Source organism: Castor canadensis, chromosome 17 (genome assembly GCF_047511655.1).
Source record: "Castor canadensis chromosome 17, mCasCan1.hap1v2, whole genome shotgun sequence".
NCBI lineage: Eukaryota > Metazoa > Chordata > Mammalia > Rodentia > Castoridae > Castor > Castor canadensis.
The window spans coordinates 519,237-536,992 of record NC_133402.1 but is presented as its reverse complement, the minus strand read 5'-3'; the positions used below and the strand labels follow the sequence as shown (position 1 = coordinate 536,992).

At 58.5% G+C, this 17,756-nt stretch overlaps 3 protein-coding genes and 1 non-coding gene across 11 annotated transcripts; 2 read left to right on the top strand and 2 right to left on the bottom strand.

Moving 5' to 3' along the window:
- Positions 1 to 330: 330 nt before the first annotated feature.
- Positions 331 to 5,309, bottom strand: Mcrip2 (MAPK regulated corepressor interacting protein 2). 6 transcript variants are annotated; one of them, XM_020177176.2, is made up of 6 exons: positions 5,154 to 5,309; positions 4,931 to 5,057; positions 2,134 to 2,272; positions 1,246 to 1,428; positions 903 to 1,004; positions 468 to 679 (listed from the first exon to the last, which is right to left on the bottom strand). In XM_020177176.2, exons 2-6 carry the CDS (start codon positions 5,009 to 5,011, stop codon positions 609 to 611), a joined length of 576 nt encoding a protein of 191 aa, XP_020032765.1. In that variant the 5' UTR covers positions 5,012 to 5,057; positions 5,154 to 5,309; the 3' UTR covers positions 468 to 608. The 6 variants fall into 6 exon arrangements, 5 of the variants coding, with proteins under 5 accessions (XP_073915100.1, XP_020032765.1, XP_073915102.1 ...); XR_002213164.2 differs by having other exon boundaries at positions 539 to 679; positions 1,246 to 1,373; positions 2,138 to 2,272; XM_074058999.1 differs by lacking the exon at positions 1,246 to 1,428 and having other exon boundaries at positions 331 to 679; positions 2,138 to 2,272.
- A 5,633-nt stretch (positions 5,310 to 10,942) lies between these two features.
- Trnag-ccc (transfer RNA glycine (anticodon CCC)) lies at positions 10,943 to 11,013 on the top strand. The gene has a single exon. It is a non-coding gene; the product is annotated as a tRNA-Gly (tRNA).
- Positions 11,014 to 11,378: 365 nt separating this feature from the next.
- On the top strand, positions 11,379 to 13,047 carry Mettl26 (methyltransferase like 26). 3 transcript variants are annotated; one of them, XM_020176534.2, is made up of 6 exons: positions 11,391 to 11,638; positions 11,892 to 12,054; positions 12,209 to 12,268; positions 12,502 to 12,569; positions 12,662 to 12,740; positions 12,813 to 13,047. In XM_020176534.2, the coding sequence occupies exons 1-6, from the start codon at positions 11,442 to 11,444 to the stop codon at positions 12,858 to 12,860; spliced, it is 615 nt and encodes a 204-aa protein (XP_020032123.1). In that variant the 5' UTR covers positions 11,391 to 11,441; the 3' UTR covers positions 12,861 to 13,047. The 3 variants fall into 3 exon arrangements, with proteins under 3 accessions (XP_073915339.1, XP_073915338.1, XP_020032123.1); XM_074059237.1 differs by lacking the exon at positions 12,502 to 12,569 and having other exon boundaries at positions 11,390 to 11,638; XM_074059238.1 differs by lacking the exons at positions 11,892 to 12,054; positions 12,502 to 12,569 and having other exon boundaries at positions 11,379 to 11,638.
- Wfikkn1 (WAP, follistatin/kazal, immunoglobulin, kunitz and netrin domain containing 1) lies at positions 13,041 to 17,726 on the bottom strand. Its single transcript, XM_020176507.2, has 2 exons — positions 15,636 to 17,726; positions 13,041 to 14,922 (listed from the first exon to the last, which is right to left on the bottom strand). Exons 1-2 carry the CDS (start codon positions 15,813 to 15,815, stop codon positions 13,444 to 13,446), a joined length of 1,659 nt encoding a protein of 552 aa, XP_020032096.2. The 5' UTR covers positions 15,816 to 17,726; the 3' UTR covers positions 13,041 to 13,443.
- Positions 17,727 to 17,756: the final 30 nt, after the last annotated feature.

Below are 17,756 nucleotides of genomic sequence, written 5' to 3'. Positions count from 1 at the left end.
CAAGCCACTGACACCTGGCTCCAGGGCAAGTTCTTTAATGTCTTTGGCTCTGGGACTTGAAGCTCAGGTTTGGTACCAATCAATGCCAACAGGAAAAAGTGAGAGTGCAGTCTGATGGGGCAGAGTGGGATCTACAGACTTCAAGCAAAGGGAGCCAGCTGAGGGCTCTAGCACTTTGTTCAACTGGGTGAGAAACCAAGGGACAGAGTTGGTCAGAGCTGTAGCCCTTGGATCAGGGGTACCAGAAGGGGTGCAGCTACAAGGGGAGGCTGGGCTGGGCCTGAAGTCTGGGACTGGGGACTCATACACACATGCCCTACAAACTCCAAGTCCGAACAGCAGTTTCTCAACTTTATTAGCTTAGAGCTCCTCCCTGCCAGCCCCAGGGGCTGGTCCCTGGGCACAGTGAGCAGGATTGAGGTCAGACAGGTTTGGCCCCTGGCCCTGGCAGCTTGGGATAGCTAAGCCAAGGGAACAACAGGTGCAAAAGTCCAAATGCTGGCACTTCAGGTGTGGCTGGTGCCCAGCCAGGCCACAAGGTAGACAGGGCACCATGGTCCTCTTCTGGCAAAGGGTCCACCATGGCAGCATTCGTTTCCGGGCAACCACTAGGAACAGTTGGTGATTCTGGCCAGGAACTGCTGTGCCCACCACTCATCCAAGTCAATGGGCACAAAGTCTGTGGGCAGAGCAGAAGGCTGGACAGTGATATTGCCTTCCAGACTAGTGGGTGTCTCTGACCTCAAGCTGACCACAAGCCTGGCTCCAAGCATAGCAGGCACTGGGAAGAAGTGGGTTGGGCTCAGGAGTCCCCTCCCAAATTCCCTGAACTGGTGGGGCCCAGTTCAGGATCAGAGGGGCTAGGGGAAGACTCCCTGAGAGTGCAGGGTATGGGGGCTCACTTTGTAGCCGGGGATCAGGGGTCCTCTCCACATATTGCACAGGCCTTGTACCACTCTCACCGGCTGGGCCACCATCCAGCTGTTGTTCCACCTGCTGCCAAGCTGTGGGGGAAGGGGAATCAGGCTGAGCCAGGCCCCTGGCACCCCCTCCCACCCTAGGGCCTGGTAGGTACCCTGGACTCCAGCCCAGCACAGAGAGTAGACACAAACAGGCAGAGAGCCAAGGAAAAGCCCTGCCCTTAGGCTGCTGAAAGTCAGGCTACAGTGGGGAAGACTAGGGGCCATCCCAGGTCCTTGCTACGGGACCCAGTGGCCTGAGCCACACCCTCCGGCCCCTCACTACCTTCGGACACAAAGCGGACGTTCTCCTCGTGTGCCAATGTGTAGGTCTCCTGGGCCCCCTCGAGGGATGGGGAGGTGGCGAGGGGCCGCCGGGCATTCACTCGATTGAACACCAGCCTCGGCCCCGGACTGCAGGAGGGGGAGGAGACGGACATGGTAGGCGCCTGCCAGGCCCAGGAACCACCTGACACAGTTCAAGAGCGCCCTTGGGCCATGCCCACTGCCTCAGACCAGGTCCAGTCGGGGCACTTCCAGTCTGACCACTGGGTAGCTGCCCCCAGAAGCCACTCTCTCCTGCAGGCCCTGAGCTCCTGGCAGCTCAGCTCACAGCTGCAGCCCCAGGGAGGTGAGTGACTATAGGCCAAGGGAGGGACTCCCAGACTCTTGGCAAGGCCATACCCAGTGCCTCTCCACACTGCCCAGCAGCCAGGCCTCCAGCAGTTCAGGTTCTGACCTCAGCACAACCAGGTCTTTCAACCCCACCCACCAGGCGCAGTTCTTCCCATCCTCCACACTCTCCTGTCCACCTGGATGACAGCTCAGCATGGGAAAACTTACTGAGAAGGACAGGTCAGCCTTTGCCCTTCCCTTTCCCCCAGCTGCCCCCCTGCCCCTAGGGGGATGAGCACCAAGTTCTGGGAAGGGCAGTTCCTAAATGGGGAGAACATGACCGCAACTCTGGCCCACTCCCCATGGCAAGAGTCAGGGGCGACGCAAGTGAGATGGCCCCCCTCATGGCACTGTGCTGCACTCTAGGTCCAGGGGGGCTACTGGGCCCCTCCAACCAGGCAGGCCCAGAGCAGAGGTGGACCACCCTGGCCAGCATCAACTGACCAAGCCCTGCACTCACAAAGCCCGGGGTGGGGCCGTGGAGGAAATGGGGCCGCACCTACAGCAGGAGGTGGGAGCCGGAGTCCTGGGCTGCGCCTGCCACTCCGCCAGGCACTCGCGGTCCCGGCCGGCCTGCTCGCCTTCCTGGGCTCAGGTGCCCCACGCCGCTCTGGGTTCCTCCTCAGGTGAGAGGGGCACTAAAATAAAGAGGAGTGTCTTGAGGGGCGCAGGGTCCTGCCAGCCCCGGGGCCGGCAGGGTCTGGTGACTGCAGAGAATCTTAGATGTGCAGGTAGGGACCACAGTGGGCAGGAGCTCCTCCCAGACCTGCTCTCTGCCTGAGTTTCCCCATGAATCAGAGGGCATGAAATCCCCTCCCCTTGCCTTCAACCACCCTCCCCCAAAAGGGTTCAAAGTCCAGGAAACCTTGGAGACTGGATATCAATTTTTTAAAAAGAAGGAGCTGTGAATTGCAAGAGACAAGGTGGTAGCCCTGGAGCTGAAATGGGGCCCCAGCAAGCATACCCACAGCCTGCCCTGCCCCACCTCTGCTAAAAGGTTGCAGTTATATAAGGCAAAGTTCTGTAAGGGAAAGGGCACGAGCCCCAGCGTGCACCTGTAGATACTCGTCAACCTGTACCCACTCCCAGTGGATGCTGCCTGCAGACCAGCTCATGGTGCTCCATGGACCTCTTGTGCAACACCCCCACTACCCCTGAGGTGACTACTGGCCCACCTATTTTTCAGCCTAGAAATCTGTGTAGGAGGGGTAAGTGACCTGCCTGTGTCACACATCAAGAGGGGTAGCATCAGGATTTATCAGGAGACCTAACACCGAACCCCTAGTATTTTCAAAGGTCTTTAAGATATCATTTGAAAAAATGATACTTGGGCCAGGCACTGGCAGCTCATGCCAATAATGAGTTTCTCTGACCTAGCCCCACCCCCTCATAGGGCTGCCCCTTCATGGAGTATGATGGGTTTAGCCCACCATCCTCTGCTTTGGTGGTCCCAGCACACAATCCCCTGCAACCTGTCCCTGGAGACAGGTGATCACATGGCCCCATTTCATCTCCCCATCTTTCCCCTCTGTCTCTCACCAGGAAAAGAGCCATATCAGAGGCACAGGCCCAGCTGGCCCATTCACCATCACTGGCAGTGCCCAGACCCATGACTAATCAGAAGAGGAGCTGTCCATTTGGGGGTCAGAAACTTTGGGACTCTGCCATGTGCCAGCAGAAGGACAAGCAGTGACAACTACACATACACACACACCCCCACAGTTAGTAAGAGAGAGGGACAGTGGGTGGTGGAAGGTGCTACAGAGAAAGATAAGAAAGATGGTAGAAGTTGGGTGGGCAATTTTGGAGGGTGGGGTCCCACATGGAGGCCTACAGCTGCCCAAAGCTCCAAAACCAGGGACTGGGAGGGGGTGCTCAGGAAAGGGGGTACTACCCAGTGACCTCCAAAGGACAGGGCAATGCACACTACCCTGCCCACAGTTCCTTGAGCCCAGCAAGACACCACGGTCAAGCCCCCTCAACTCCAGCATGCCCCACATGACTATCTGATGGAGGACTTCAGGGGGCTTTAAGGTCTCTAGGGAGAACAGCCAGTGGGCCTGGGAGTGTCCCTTGAGGCTCTAAGGAACATCACTATCTCTTTTCCTCCTGGACACCACCCCCCCCAACTCTGCCACAGAGCTGCCCTTGCTGTCCTCAACGAGAGATCTTGGAGAAGGGGGTTTCCTCCGGTAAGAAATGGGTGAGTCACTCTAGCCACTCCAGCCCAAGCACTCTGACTGGGTTGGCCACCTGGTGGCCACACACCTGTGCATCCTCCCAGGCGAGGTATGGCATCCAGGACATAGGCTGAGGTTAGCAGAATGCACTTCCTCTCCCTTTGCCCTGCTTACCCCCTCCCTAGGAGACACCTCTGGCCAAGACACTTTCCTGGAGGATGCAACCCCTCCTGCAGGAAAACTCCACTCTGCCAGAACACCACACATGACTACCCACAGGACTCTCCTACCTGTGGCACCTGAGGCCCAGTAGCTGAAAGGTGGGCAGTGGCTAGCAACACCCTCCCTCCAACTACAGCTGTCCTAACTTCTGGCCACCCTGGAGGTTGTCTGTCATCAACTTGGAAAGACCCCTTCCTGCTGGGTCCCCCTCCCGTGGAGTGCCCCACATTGCCCCTTCACATGTTACTCCCACCAGGGCCTGAGCCCAGGAGCCCAAAGGCCTGCAGGGGGCAGGAGCAAAGTCCACAGGCCCAGGAAAGACTTGGAGTAAATTAAGCCATATTCAGCCCTGGAGGTGGGGGTGGGCTACCTCCAGGTCCCTGGAGGCCAAAGTAGCCAGGACTGAGCCTCTTTGGGGCACTGGGCTGCCTGGAAAAGGCAGGAAGCTGTGGGCCCCAGCAGGCCCTGGGGATCTGCTGGGAAGGAGGTGCTCCAGTGTCCCAGGGTGTCTGGGTGAAGGGCAGAGGAGGGCAGGGGCTTGGCAAGGCTAGAAGGAAGCATGTGCGTCTCTCCTGCAAGGGCAGAGGCAGGAGACCTTGAGGGCTGGCGCCATGGGCAGATCTCCCCAAACCTTGACCTCGCCGCCCCAAAGGGGTCCAGCCGCGCAGCCCAAGGTCGCCCAGGGCGTCCGCTGCAGGCGCCCAGAACCCGAGCCACGCAGGAGTAGGCAGGAGGCCCGCGAGGCCCCACGTGACTAGAGGGTCCGCACACGCCGGGCCCAGCCCTCCGCGGCCAGGTAAGCGGAAAAGCGCCCGCGACTGCCGGCCGGTGCGAGCGGCCGATCCCCGCCAACCTTCCCCAAGGTCACCCTCCTGTCCGGCCGGCTGCTCTCACCTCGCCAGGGGCCAGGGGCCGGGGTGCGCAGAGGACTGCGCGCGGGGAGGCGGTCCGGTATGCGGCGCCGGCTGCCGGCATTTCAGGAGCTCGCCAAGCCTGCTTTCCACCTGCTGCTGCGTGGGACCTGCGGGCCAAGAGCGAAGGACGCGTCAGCCACCGTGGGCCAGCGGCCACCGCGTCCCACCGCCCCCCCCCCGCCCGCCCGCCCGCCCTGGCGCACCTGTGCGGCGCTGCGCGACCAGTTTGCTAGGCCCCTTGGTGATGGTGTACATGGTGTGCCGTCCAGCACGCCGCCCACCACAGCCAGACCCGGCGCTCTCCGCCGGCTCCACTCTGCTAGACCACGGGCACGGTCCCTTTAAGCGAGGCGGGCGGGCGGAGAGGGGCGGGGCAGCGCGCACACGCCCCCCGCTCTTAAAGGGGCAGTGCACACCCGGGTAGCCCAGTACTAGGCACTTTGAGGGAGGGGCGGGGCGCCGGGCTGACCACCGCCCCCAAGCGGGCGCTAGGTGGCAACCGGGAGCGCCCGGGGCCAGTCTGTGGGCGGGGCACTGGCTTTATGGCCCGTGAGTCCCCACGATCTTCAATCTTCGGTCGGGGTATAGGCCGGGGTCCTCGGAGCTCTGAGGGCCCCACCCTTCACAGGCAAGATGGGCGCTGCACTGGGTCGTGGAGGCGTCTCTGTTGGGGATATCTGTACTGGGAGGGTCTCTGCACTGAGGGGTCTCTGGCTAGGGCTCTCCGGTGGGAAGGTCTCTGTCCTAGGGAGGTCTTTGGGCTGGAGGCTCTGATGGGAGGGCCTCTGTGCTGGGGGGCGGGGGGAGGTCTTTGTGCTGGAGGCTCTGGTAGGAGGGCCTCTGTGCTGGGGGGGTCTTTGGGCTGGGGGATCCTTGCACACACAGAAGCAAGTGTGTTCCTACTCATATTTGAGAACTCTCAGCCTGGAGAAGCCTGGACCTGTATGAAGTTACCCTTATCTTACCTCTATTTAGAATGAGGGGTCTGACAAATGAGGTGGACTTGGGCAGTCATGAGGCCCTGGGAATATCCCCATGGGACAGGAAGTGACAGTGTCTCAAGGCTGCCCAGCAAGGAGGCTGGAGGCCCAGGAACCAGACAAAGCAGGGGAGGGCACTGACAGCCAGCAATCTCTGCCTCAGAGCTCCTTCCCAAGAGTTCCTGGAGTTGCCTCTCCTTATGATAGGGCTTCTCAGAAACTAAGTACCAAGAGCCCCTGCTGGACTGCCCCAGGGCATCTGGGGAAAGATGCCCTGGGCAGGAGGGAAACCATAGTACTGGTGGGTGGGGCCTAAAGCCTCCAGTAATCCTGTGGCTGGGTTCCATCCTTAATGACCCTCCAGAAAACAAATGCTGATTTGAGAGTTAGTGGCTGCCTAACTTGAAATCTATCCCTGGGGCTCCTGCTGCTTCCACCTTAGCCTCAGGTTCCCTACCCCTCCACAGAGATGTGGGAGGTTCAGTCTGATGGGACGGATGGCAGGGAAATATTGCAGTCAAATCTCCAAATAAGCAAGATGTGCAATGGCTCCTGGTGGGAGTGAGTAGCTGACCCATCCCACCCATCTGCTCTTTCTCCCTCCCAGGCTACCCAATGTGACTGTGTTCCTACTCTCTCCTGTGATCCCCCCAGGAAGTAGGACTGTCCTGCCTCTCCTAGCCCCTGCAGCCCCTGTCCTGAGCAGGCTGGAGGACAGAAGCCTCCCCTCCCCAGCTATGTGAAGGCTGAGGCCTGTGGCCCTAAGAGGGCAGAAGAGGCTGGTGAGCAGCAAGGGAATGGGCCATGCAGTCCCCAGTCAGGCACATACCCAGGGAGTCAAGGCCTGAGTCTGCCTCTTGAGAAGGGGCACTTCCTGGCCAACCTGACCCTCCTTGACAACTGTGCCATTTCTTCCCCCATTGTGCCGTCCTCCCCCACTAGCACTCAACCAAGCACCAGTTCCTCCAAGGCCAATGTGGTCCTGAGTCATCTGTGCAGCTTGTGGCCTGCCCTGGGCTCTCCTGGTGGCCTTGAGCATGCTGCTCAATCACGCACGTGCTGGGAAGGCAGGACAGGGTGGTGGGGACCTGCTGCTGGAGTGCACATGTTTCCCCAAGGAAGAGCCACTGAAGGCCTGGGCAAGAAGGAACTGCTGGTCAGAGTGGGGGTGTGTGCAAGACTCTGGTGTGGGGAGTATTTGTTCCCCATGCTGACCTGAGCTGAGGGTAGGGTCCCCTACAAAGAGGGTGCCACCCACTGAAAGATGATACAGACCTGCCTAGAACCCAGCCTTGCATGGCCCCATTGAAGGGCAGACAAACCAGGTCTTTGTCTAAACCACCAGTGGCCAAGCCACAAGAGCCAAACGTGGAGCCCTAGCAACAGGCTGCATCTGAAGTCCAAGGTTGGGTTCAGAAGCCCTCAAAAGGACTTCCAGGGAGCAGTGAGCAAACTTGACCTTGCAGTCTGAGGGGGGAGTAGACAGGTGAGGTGAAGGTAATTCCCAGGAGGTCAGAGGGAGGTGGAGGTCAGGCAACCTAAGCCTCCAGCTTCTGTAAGGAGGCTGGTCTCCCCTAGAGGAGGCTTTCCAGTCTCATTGTTCCCAGACCCACTCCAGACTGAAGATGGAGCCTTGTGGAGCTCTCCAGGTGAGAGTGGGCATCTGAGAAACAAGGACAGCCTGGACCAGAGCCCTAAGAGGTCAAGGTCTGGATGGGCCGTGTGCTCCTGCCATGACTCCAGCTCTGCTGCAGGGTCAGTGGAGCCACTTCTATTTGAGCAGGAACCCAGGCAGCCTGGTGCAGGATATCCAGGCCTGTGTCCTTCTGTGGACCAACACTGCCTGTGAAGTCCCCACCGAGGCAGCATTTTGCAGTCAGCACATTTGCTGTAGTCAGAGAGGTAAGGGCCCATTCTGGAACTGGGCAGTTGGACAGGAGGGCCCTCACTGAGAGTGCAGCATAAGAAAAAAACCCAATCATGTAATTTTTTAAATACCTTTTAAAGGCCTGGGAGTATGGTTCAAGTGGTAGAGCACTTGCAAATGCAAGATCCTAAGTTAAAAACTAAAAAAAAAAAAAAAGACCTGCCAGGTGCCAGTGCTTCTTGGGAGGCTGAGATTGGGAGGATTGCAGCTTGATTCCAGCCCTGGCAAATAGTTCTCAAGAACCCCATCTTCAAAATCACCACAGCAAAATGCACTAGAGGTGTGACTCAAGCCTTTGCAAGTGCAAAGCCCCAATCCCACCAAAAAACCAAACCAAACCAAACCAAAAAAACCTGCCCAAAATAAAAAAGTACCTTTTCTCCTCTTGGAAAAGTCTCTAAATATGACCCCAACATTTTATGTAAAGGAGAAAGACGGTCAAGATTTCAGTCACCCTCAGTGGATTTTCCAGGTCTAGACCCATGCCCTGACCAGCCCAGGCTTAAAGTGGGGTTCTGTTTCTGCTCATAAAGGGGTGACCAGCAGCCCCCCAGGAAAAGGCAGTGGCTGAGTACTAAAGCACTGCTCAGCTAGTTTCTCAGCCTTCTTCCAAATGACCCCAAAAGATGTGTGTACCCACAACCTCATAATGCAACCTTATTTGGAGTAGAGTCTTTGTAAATATAATAGAAGGCAAGACTTTTAGGATAAAATCATCCTGAATTAGGGTGGGTCCTATCTCATATGACTAGTGCCCTTTTAAGAGAAAGAGAAGGAGATCCGGACACAGAGGAGGCCAATGTGAAAAGGCTAGGGCAAACACTGGAGTGATATGGCCACAAGCCAAGGAGCTTCGGAGGGAACTGACTTCTCTTCAGAACTGTGAGAAAATAAATTTGTTGTACCAAGCTATCAAACTCTGGGGTGATTTGTTACAGAACCCACAGGGAGAGTGGTGGGTGAAGGATGGAGGAGGAACAGCAAGGGCTTGGGAGGATTCCCCACTGGCATGGGGTCCAGTGAATGGTGGGTACGTGAGATTGGACCGGGAAGACAGCTCAGTCCTGCTGTTGGCTCTAGGCCTGCTGGGGCCTTGCCATCAGTCCTTTTGGGGGTGGGATGGACAGTGGGATTGGACATTGCCTGAACTCCTCCTATAGACCAGACCCCAAAACAGGGCAGATTGGAAGAGGAAGTGCATCCAAGGGGTGGAACAAGGATCTAGGTCAATGCCTGGAGGTGCCACTGTGTGGGTGGAAGGACCAAGAAACCCCGTGTTCCTTTCAGAGCACAGAGTGGAGGACCTGTGGCTCCCTAGGCCCTAGTGGTGTGATCATGAGGATAAACTCATTTGGAAAGGTGGCTCCTACCTGTCGCATCACCTTCTACCCAGTATTATGTAAGTCCCTCAAGGGAGGTACCTGGGTTGAGGGTATGGCTCAGTGGTAAAGCTATGTGAGATGCCCTGGATTTAATCCCCAGGACCACACACACAAGAAAACAGGCATGGTGGTGCATGTGTATAATCCCAGCACTTTGGAGGCTGAGTCAGGAAGATTGTTTGAGGCCAGCCTGAGTTACACAGACCCTGTCTCAAAAAAAAAAAAAAGTCTGTGGGGGGCACCCAGGAGCCAAATTCAGCTCTAAGAAGTCTATACTTCTGGCCCAAACAATAATCCAGTCCCAATAAATTCAAGCCCAGCTACCCCAAGGAGGTGCCATCCCATGGGTTCTAGCATCTGACACACATACTTTCCAGGAAATATATGCTTACATATGCTGACCACAGCAAAGCCCCTCAGCCAGGTGTGGCTGCTTCTCTGCCAGTGGTGAGGGCAAATGTTGACCCATCCATGGCATCCTGCCCAGAGTGATGAACACCGTAAGCAGGCACCAACCAGGGTTAAGTACCCTTAAACACAATGCCATTGCAAGGCAGTTTCTTATAGCAGCTCCATACAACAAGGTGGGGGAGGCAGGAAGATCAATCTTGGGCCCCTCTCCTCTGTGCCCAGAGAATTCCAGTGAAGCCTGGGTGTAAGAGGCACACTGGCCATCACAGGCCATCTTTCTGGACTCCCTGTGAGGTGAGTTCCAGGACAGGAATACAAGAGGAAGGAGACACCAACACCTCTCTGGGACTGTGACACAGGGAAGATGCTATGCCAAAAATCCAGGAGACCATGCAAATGGTGATCCAGGTAACAAAAGGCTGGGTCTGTAACGAGAGAAAGCCCACTGCAGGACCCAGTCGGGGTCACCTCAAACACTGGACATCAATGTCCATGTGATAGGGCTGCCTATAGAGAGAAGACTGGGGAAAGATTTCTGGAGACCCCTGAATCCCGACTGGCCACTTTCCTGGGGGCTGTCCAGAGTGGTTGCCCTGGGCCATGTCACTGGCCTCCCTAGTCTAACCATACTCACACCCTACTTGGGCATCCCAGCTGATACTCAACCCCGGTTATGCCTTTAACATGAACCCCAAACTGAAGTCGATGTGAGGGTTCTCAGCGAGTCTCAGCAGAGCACGGCCCTTCACCTTTCTGAAGCGGGGCCCCTCCGAGATATAGACCCCCAAACTGACCACCCGTGAAGCACCCTTGGGCGTGCACACATCGCGGTGTCGGACTTCATTTCATTGGTCACGATCCCCTCCCACTATCCACCCGTTAGTTCCGAAATGGTGCTGGTTGTCTCAGTTTCACAGAGAAGCCCTGGGCATCACCGAGTACCATGCGAGACCTACCGGGTCCGGATGGCCCGACTCCCGACCACGCCCCCCTGAAAGCCACGCCCACCAAGACCCCTCCTGGGTCCCGCCCCCGTCCCCGCCCCACTGGCTTCCAAATCGTTTTCACAGCCCAGGCTCACATCCAGGCTGTCCTCAAATCCGTGTCGCCCACCTCACCTCCACTTCTTTCCCTCAGGCGTCGGGCGACGCCACAGGATCTGCTGAGCGCAGTCCGCCAAGCCCAGGACAGCAGGGTCGGGTGAGGTTAGTGGTAGCACATGCGCAGTAATCTCGTGCAGGCTGCCTTGCATCACAATTCCTAAGTCTTCGGGGAAAGCCCGGCGTACAACGGCGCCGCTGGTGTAGTGGTATCATGCAAGATTCCCATTCTTGCGACCCGGGTTCGATTCCCGGGCGGCGCAGCCTCGTTTTCTTTTCCCATTTCGGAAATGAGCTCCAGTTCTCTGCTGACACTTTACAAAAACGTAGACCAGAGAGAAGGGAGACGCGCGTGTGCCATTGCAGCAGAGTGAAAACACCGAACATTTTAGAGTGACGAACGCTCTGAAAACACTGGCGTCGTGTGGGTGTCAGATTGCTCAAACTGAGAGGCTCGTGTGAAAACGCAGTACAGGTCGTTCCCGGTCCCCCGCCTGGGGTCTTTCCAGCGCCAGGCCGCCGGGATCGCGCCTCCGGGAGTTGAGGACCCTTTAAGGAGCCGCGCGCCTCCTCCTGGGAAGTTACCCAACGACAGTCGGACCACAGCTCCCGACGTGCCCCGCGCGCGTCTTGGCCACAGTTCCCGTCGCGCCCTGCGCTGAGTCCTGGCTGGGCGGGCGACGCGGCTGTGATGCTGGTGGCGGCCGCAGCGGAGCGGAACAAGGAGCCCATCCTGCGCGTGCTGCAGCAGTATGTGGACCCGGCCCAGCGCGGCGTCCGCGTACTCGAGGTGGCCTCAGGCTCCGGCCAGCATGCGGCACACTTCGCTCAGGCCTTCCCGCACGCCGAGTGGCAGCCATCCGACGTGGACCAGCGCTGCCTGGACAGGTGCGGCGGCGTGCTGTCCCCTTGTCCTCCCCTACCGCCACTCCGGCCAGCGTGGGCGATGGGGCGAGGAGACAGACCCGGACAGGCCTGGCAGAGAGGGTGGGCCCGGGCCTGGGGTGCCGAACATAGGTTGTGGAAGCGACATGCTGCAGGGTAGGGTTGCCTGAGCCCTTCCGAGGCCCACTCGCTGGCCACTCCTCGGTGCCTTGTTGAGATGCCTGGCCCGCCCCTGCCCATGCGCTGCCCTCCACAGCATCGCTGCCACCACTCAAGCCCAGGGCCTGTCCAACGTGAAGGCCCCATTGTACCTGGATGTCACCTGGGAGTGGGAACAATGGGGTGGCATTCTGCCGCAGTCGCTGGACCTGCTGCTCTGCATCAACATGATCCACATCAGTCCCCTGAGCTGCACTGAGGTAGGTGGCAGCCTGGAGTCCACCCTTTCTCTGCTCTGGAGGGAGGTAGGCAGGGTCTCCTAACCACCGCCGAGTGCGAATCTCCATTGTCCAACGCAGGGCTCTTTGGGGTCTGGGGGTAGTAACTCATCGCGCTCTGCCTCTTTCTCCCCAGGGGCTCTTCAGAGCAGCAGGACATCTGCTCAAACCCAAGGCTGTGCTTATCACCTACGGGGTGAGTGATACTTCCTTGGTGTGTGTGGGGGGCAGGGAGGGCTCAAAAGCCGCAGGTGCTTCCCTCACTGGCTCATCTTTGTAACCCAAAGCTCACCAGCTGGTCCTTGTCTTCTCCCTACTTGGGGGTAGGAAGGGAGTGAACTTTCCATCCTCTGGGCCCCAGCCTACAAATCAGTCTGTGGCCCACAGGAGAATGGCTGACCCTGTGGGCTGTGCCCCCTGTCCCTGCAGCCCTATGCAGTCAATGGGAAGATCTCTCCCCAGAGCAACGTGGACTTTGACCTGGCCCTCAGATGCAGGTCAGAACTGGATGGGAGGGGCCCAGGCTCAGATGGCAGGTGGCATGGGTTCCTCCTTCGCCCCAACCCCCTTGTCTCCCTCCCTACCTCAGGAACCCAGAATGGGGGCTGCGAGACACAGCTATCCTGGAGGAACTGGGCCACGCCAGTGGTCTGCTCCTGGAGAGAATGGTAGGTGTGGCAGGTTGGGGGCAGGTGACCTTTGTGAAGACCAAGGGCCACTCTAGCAAAGCATTTCTTTAGGTGGACATGCCAGCCAACAACAAGTGCCTGATTTTCCGGAAAAAGTAACCCTTCTCCTTCATCCTGTGTGTCTACATCTCTGCCAAAGGCACAAACCAGATTCAAATCCCTGACACCCTCAGCCAGGCTGGTCAGCTCTACCTAATTTGGGCTCTTGGCTGGTGACTGTGGGGCTGGTAAGAGCCTGGACCCAGCCTACCTTGTAATAAAACATTTCCTGTGTGGATGTCCACCACACTGTCTCCTGAGAGCACCTAATGGGGGTGGGTGGACAGGAGGGGCAGGCCCGTGAGGTCAGAACTTGGGAGCATCCTGGCTGTGTTGCTTGGGGGGAGGGACGACCCAGGGGCAATTGCTGAGGCAGCATGGAGCTGGGACCTTTCTGTGCTTCTGAAGACTGCTGTGGGTCTACAGGAGCAATCTGGGAGTGAACTGGTACCCCTTGGTGACCTCAAACAGGAGCCAAAGTCCTAACTGGTGGCAAGACCCCAGCTGGAGAGCAGGCTAGGAGCAGGGGCACCTGGAAGGTTTAGGGTCCTCCAACTAGCACCAGCAGGCCATGAGTTCCAGGGGTGAGAGGTATGTGTTTATTCAGCAGGCGGAAGGGCAGGAGCAGGGCTGGTGGGCAAGGCTAGTCTTGGAAGCGGTTGAGCAGATCACAGACTTTCTTCTCCAGCAGCTCCATGATCTTCTTGATGCGCTTCTCGCTGGCAGCACGGACATAGCTGCCAGCATCCAGCACAGCTACACCCTCATGCACCTCACCCATGATGACCAGTGGCCCATCACCAGCTGTCACGTTGGGGCAGGGGCAGGCCCAGTCCATGCCACTCAGCGTCACCTCCAGGTACTTGGTGCCCAAGAACTTTAGCCCCATCTTGTCGTCTTTGAGCACATCATCGAGGGCCACACGAGCGATGCCACCTGCAGCCTCAGGCTCCTCCAGCACCTCCGTGAGCCGCCCCACAATGGCAAAGTCACTGCGGCACAGGCTCAATGCCAGCTTGCTTCTGAGGCGGCAGGCCCGGCAGGGTGTTGTGCGTGGCACAGGGCAGGCATCCTCACAGCTCTCTCGGCTGGCAAAATTGTTGCCGTTGCCCTCACAACCACTGTATACGAAGGGGTGGCACTGCTGCAGCAGTGGACTGTAGGCCCAACGTGGCTCCCAGCCCTGGCAGGGACCCTGAACAGCCGGCAGTGTGCAGGCATCCCCAGGGCCTTGGGCACAGGCTTGTTGGCATGCCTCGTATGTCTCGAAGCCCTGGGCAGCCCCATCACATTCCAGGGCTGGAAAGGTCATGCAGCCACCCCGTTGCGGGTCAAAATGCCAGAGGACGAGTTGGGGGGCTGGAGGGCCAGCACAGGCCTGTGTATTGGGCAGGCACTGGGCCAGGGCCGGGACACCCGGGGCTCTGTCCCTTGCTGGCACCCGCTGGACCACAGAGAGGGGGAAGTCAGCTCGCAGAAGGCCGGCGGCGTTGCGTGCAGTGCAAGTGTACAGGCCAGCATCCTCGGGCCGGGCATTGTAGAGCACCAGTTGCCCTATGCTGGTGACCACCACGTTGCCGTACATCTGGTCAGGGCGCATGATCAAGTTCTCCCGCTGGTGGCTCTGCTTTTCCCAGGTCACAGCGGGTGGAGGGCGGCCGCTGACATCACAGTGGAAGCTGGCTGTGCCTCCCACATGTACCGCCTGTGGGGAGGGGCTGCTGTACAGGGCAGGTGGCATGGGGGCGGCTCCAGGCGTCGGGCGGGCAGTGGTCTCAGGTGGCCCAGGGCTGCTGGAAGGCCAGCTGAGGATGTGCTTGCAGGGCACAACATGCAGGTGAAGGCCACGCAGGCAGGCCTCTGCGTCCATGTAGCAGCGGTTATAGTAGGTGAGGCCATCTGAGGCGCAGGTGAAGCTAGGTTCCTTCTCACAGCGGTCACGGCAGCGACACACGGGCTGCCCATCCCAGATATCGCAATCAGAACCCTGCTGTGGGCACTGGAAGCCCTCACAGGAGGCTGCCATTGAGGGTGTGGCTGGGCCACCATCAGGGAATCGGGCTGCCACGCAGCTCTGCAGCCCACACACGTTGGTGCAGCACTTCTCGGAGGCTGTGCAGTCCTGGGGGTGGGGGTACTTCAGTGTATACCCTGACTCCCTCTTAGCCCTCCCCCCAGGGTCTCCAACCTTGCCCCTGTGCCAGAGTATACAGATGGGGCAGAAGTGAGCCTCTGCCCTGCGGCTGCACTTCAAGCCTCAATTTCCCCTCTGGAAATCGGACAGGGTCTTCTGTCCAGTATGAGCTGCAAGGCCACATGCATCCCCTCCTTCACCCTCACCGAGTCCTCAAAACCCATAAGCAAGTCTCATCATCACTCCAGTAGTGCAGATGAGCGTGCTGAGGTCCAGGCTCAAAGGCAGGACAGTAGCCCCCCAACTACTCTGCCATCACAGGCAGTCTTGTGCCCAACCCTTGGAAGCCTGTCCCCGTCCTGTGTGGGGGAAGGGCCACAGCTCAGGGCAGGGTGATGCAGTTTATGATGGTGGGTCAGAGACCTATGTCTGCTTGTCCTCAGAGATAGGCAGGAGGGGGCAGGTTTGGTGAGGATGAGATGGCCCAGCAGAGTGCACAATGGGGCTCTTGTTCTTCAGACAGGTGAGGGCAAAGATGTGAATGTCCTGTGGGCCCCTCATACATGCCATGACCCAAAATCTAGGCAGAAGTGTGAAAAGACCCAGGAGGAAGTGGGCTTCTGGAGACGGGGTCCCCTCCCCCTACAGAGGAAAGGAGTACAGGGGTGGGGCCCAAGGATTCCTGGGGTCTGAGGACTCACCTGGTCCCTGATGCACTCACGCTCACAGGTGCTCTGGGCGTCGACCCACAGGTGTGGGCTGAGCTGGTTGGGGCACACACCTGGATGACTCCCAGGCTCTGGCAGTGGGCCAGCACCCACAGTCAGCCCAATGATGCTGATGACAAGCAGCAGAGGGAGAAGCAGCTGCAGGGCGGGCATGGGGACCTCTGGGCCAGGGGGCAGGGGTGTATGGCCACCAGCCCCTCCTTAGGCCCCACAGAGCTGCGACTCCCTGCAGGCATCCACCCTCTGGGCTTGGAACTGCTGCCTTGGATGGTCCTCCCTTTCTGACGACTCCTGGGCCACTGAGCCTGGAGCTCACAGCAGATGCTCCCTCCTTGCACCCCAAACTGGTGGGCTTTGAGGTCTCAGAGCTTGTCCATGTGGCGCCTGCCTCTCTCCAGCCTGGCCCCTCTCCTAACAACTGTGGGTGGCTTCCAGGCCCTGGTCAGCAAGGGGCAGGGAGTGGGAGAGGAGGGAGGGATAGGGAGGGGCCAGAGGCCCTGAAGCTCAGAGCCACTGGCCACAAGGGTCACTGAGGGGCGGAGAAGGGCCAGCTCTGGCCAGAGAGGGAGATGCTGTAACCCGAGTCCCTCCCTCCACAAGCTGGAGCCCAGCAGGGATCAAAGTCTCCTTGAAGACCCTCCCACTTCCACTCAGGAGGGGAGGGGGCAGGGCTGGCAGATCTCAGCTTTTGTCCCCTACCCTTGGGTCTCCCATGTGCTGGCTGAGGGTGGACAGGCACTTATACCATCTCTAACTGACCGATAGCTTGGGCTTCCCCCAAGGCAGGTTCAGGTTGGCACCTGTCACCTGAGTGATAGGTAAAGCACAGAGGCTCCACTTTCAGCCCAGCAAATGGTGAGAATTCTGTTCTCTTCCCTGAAAAGACTCTTCATCTCCTCCATGACCTTTTTAGGTTCACATATGCTGACAGGTCTTGGAGTTGACCTGCTGACCACTAGTGGGGGCCTGACTCAGCAGGACGTAACCTCCCAGAGACCCCTCCACCAAAACTGGGCCCCTGGCTCCTGGCCAGGATGCTGTGCTCCTCAGGCTCTTTGGACAAGGCAGGTACAAAAAAGTTGGGGTCCCATGGCTATTCTGGGGTGGAAACAGATGGCTTATGTGCACTGGCCATGTGGCCCAGCACAAGTGTGGCTCACATGGGACATTCATGTAGAGGTTCCCAGGGCATCTAAGTGCGCCCTGAAAGGAGCAAGCATCCTAGAAGTTGCTGGGGGACAGAAGGCACGAGAGCCAGCATCCACCTCCAGCTGGACCAGAGGCCCCTCCCCTGTGGGGGAGGGCAGGGAGCCAGTCAGGCTTTCAGCAGAGATCAAAAGATCAAAGCTGTTAGCTGGACAAAGGACTGCCTGGAATCTGCCCTTGCAAACCTTTCTGTGGCTCCAGAGGTCCAGGGGGAGTGGTTTTCTCCAGACAGGAAAGAAAACGCCGGAATGGCCCTTCATCCGACTTCACCCAGGAGGCACGGTAATGAGTATGGTCTGGCCAGCATGGCTGACAGGCGCCAGTGTCTCCTGTCTGAGGAGGTGGGGGCAGAGGGTGGCTGGACCACAGGTGGTGTTTGCATGGGGCCTGGGCAGAAGTTCACTGCAGCCTGGCAGGCCCCAGCCAGGGAGGGGTTTGAGGCCCAGGATGCTCCCAAGGAAGAGAGTACAGGTGGGTGCCTAGAACAGAGGCCATATTAAAAGTGGAATGTCCCCATCCCACTCAGCTCTGACCTCTGGGGCATCCAACATATCCCTGGCTGAGCAGGGTCCTGCAAAGCCCCCATACCCCTCCAGGTGCTTTCTTACAGAAGGTGCCAACCCGAGAACCCACTTGCAGTAGCATATAGCTGTGGGGATGGTCTACCAGTAGGGGCTGTGAGCAAGGGCTTGGCTTGAGGAGGTGGGCTGTCCCGGCCTGCCTCAGCCAGGCTCAGTCCCCTGTGAAATGTAGTATAGTGTGGTTTGTAACCAGGCCTAGCCATGCCAGTCCACCCTCAGCTCTCACGGTTGGAAATGTGAACCCAATGAATGGCTGCAGGTCAGCAAGGTCAAGCACAGGGGACAAAGGGTCAACAAAGCCTGGGGT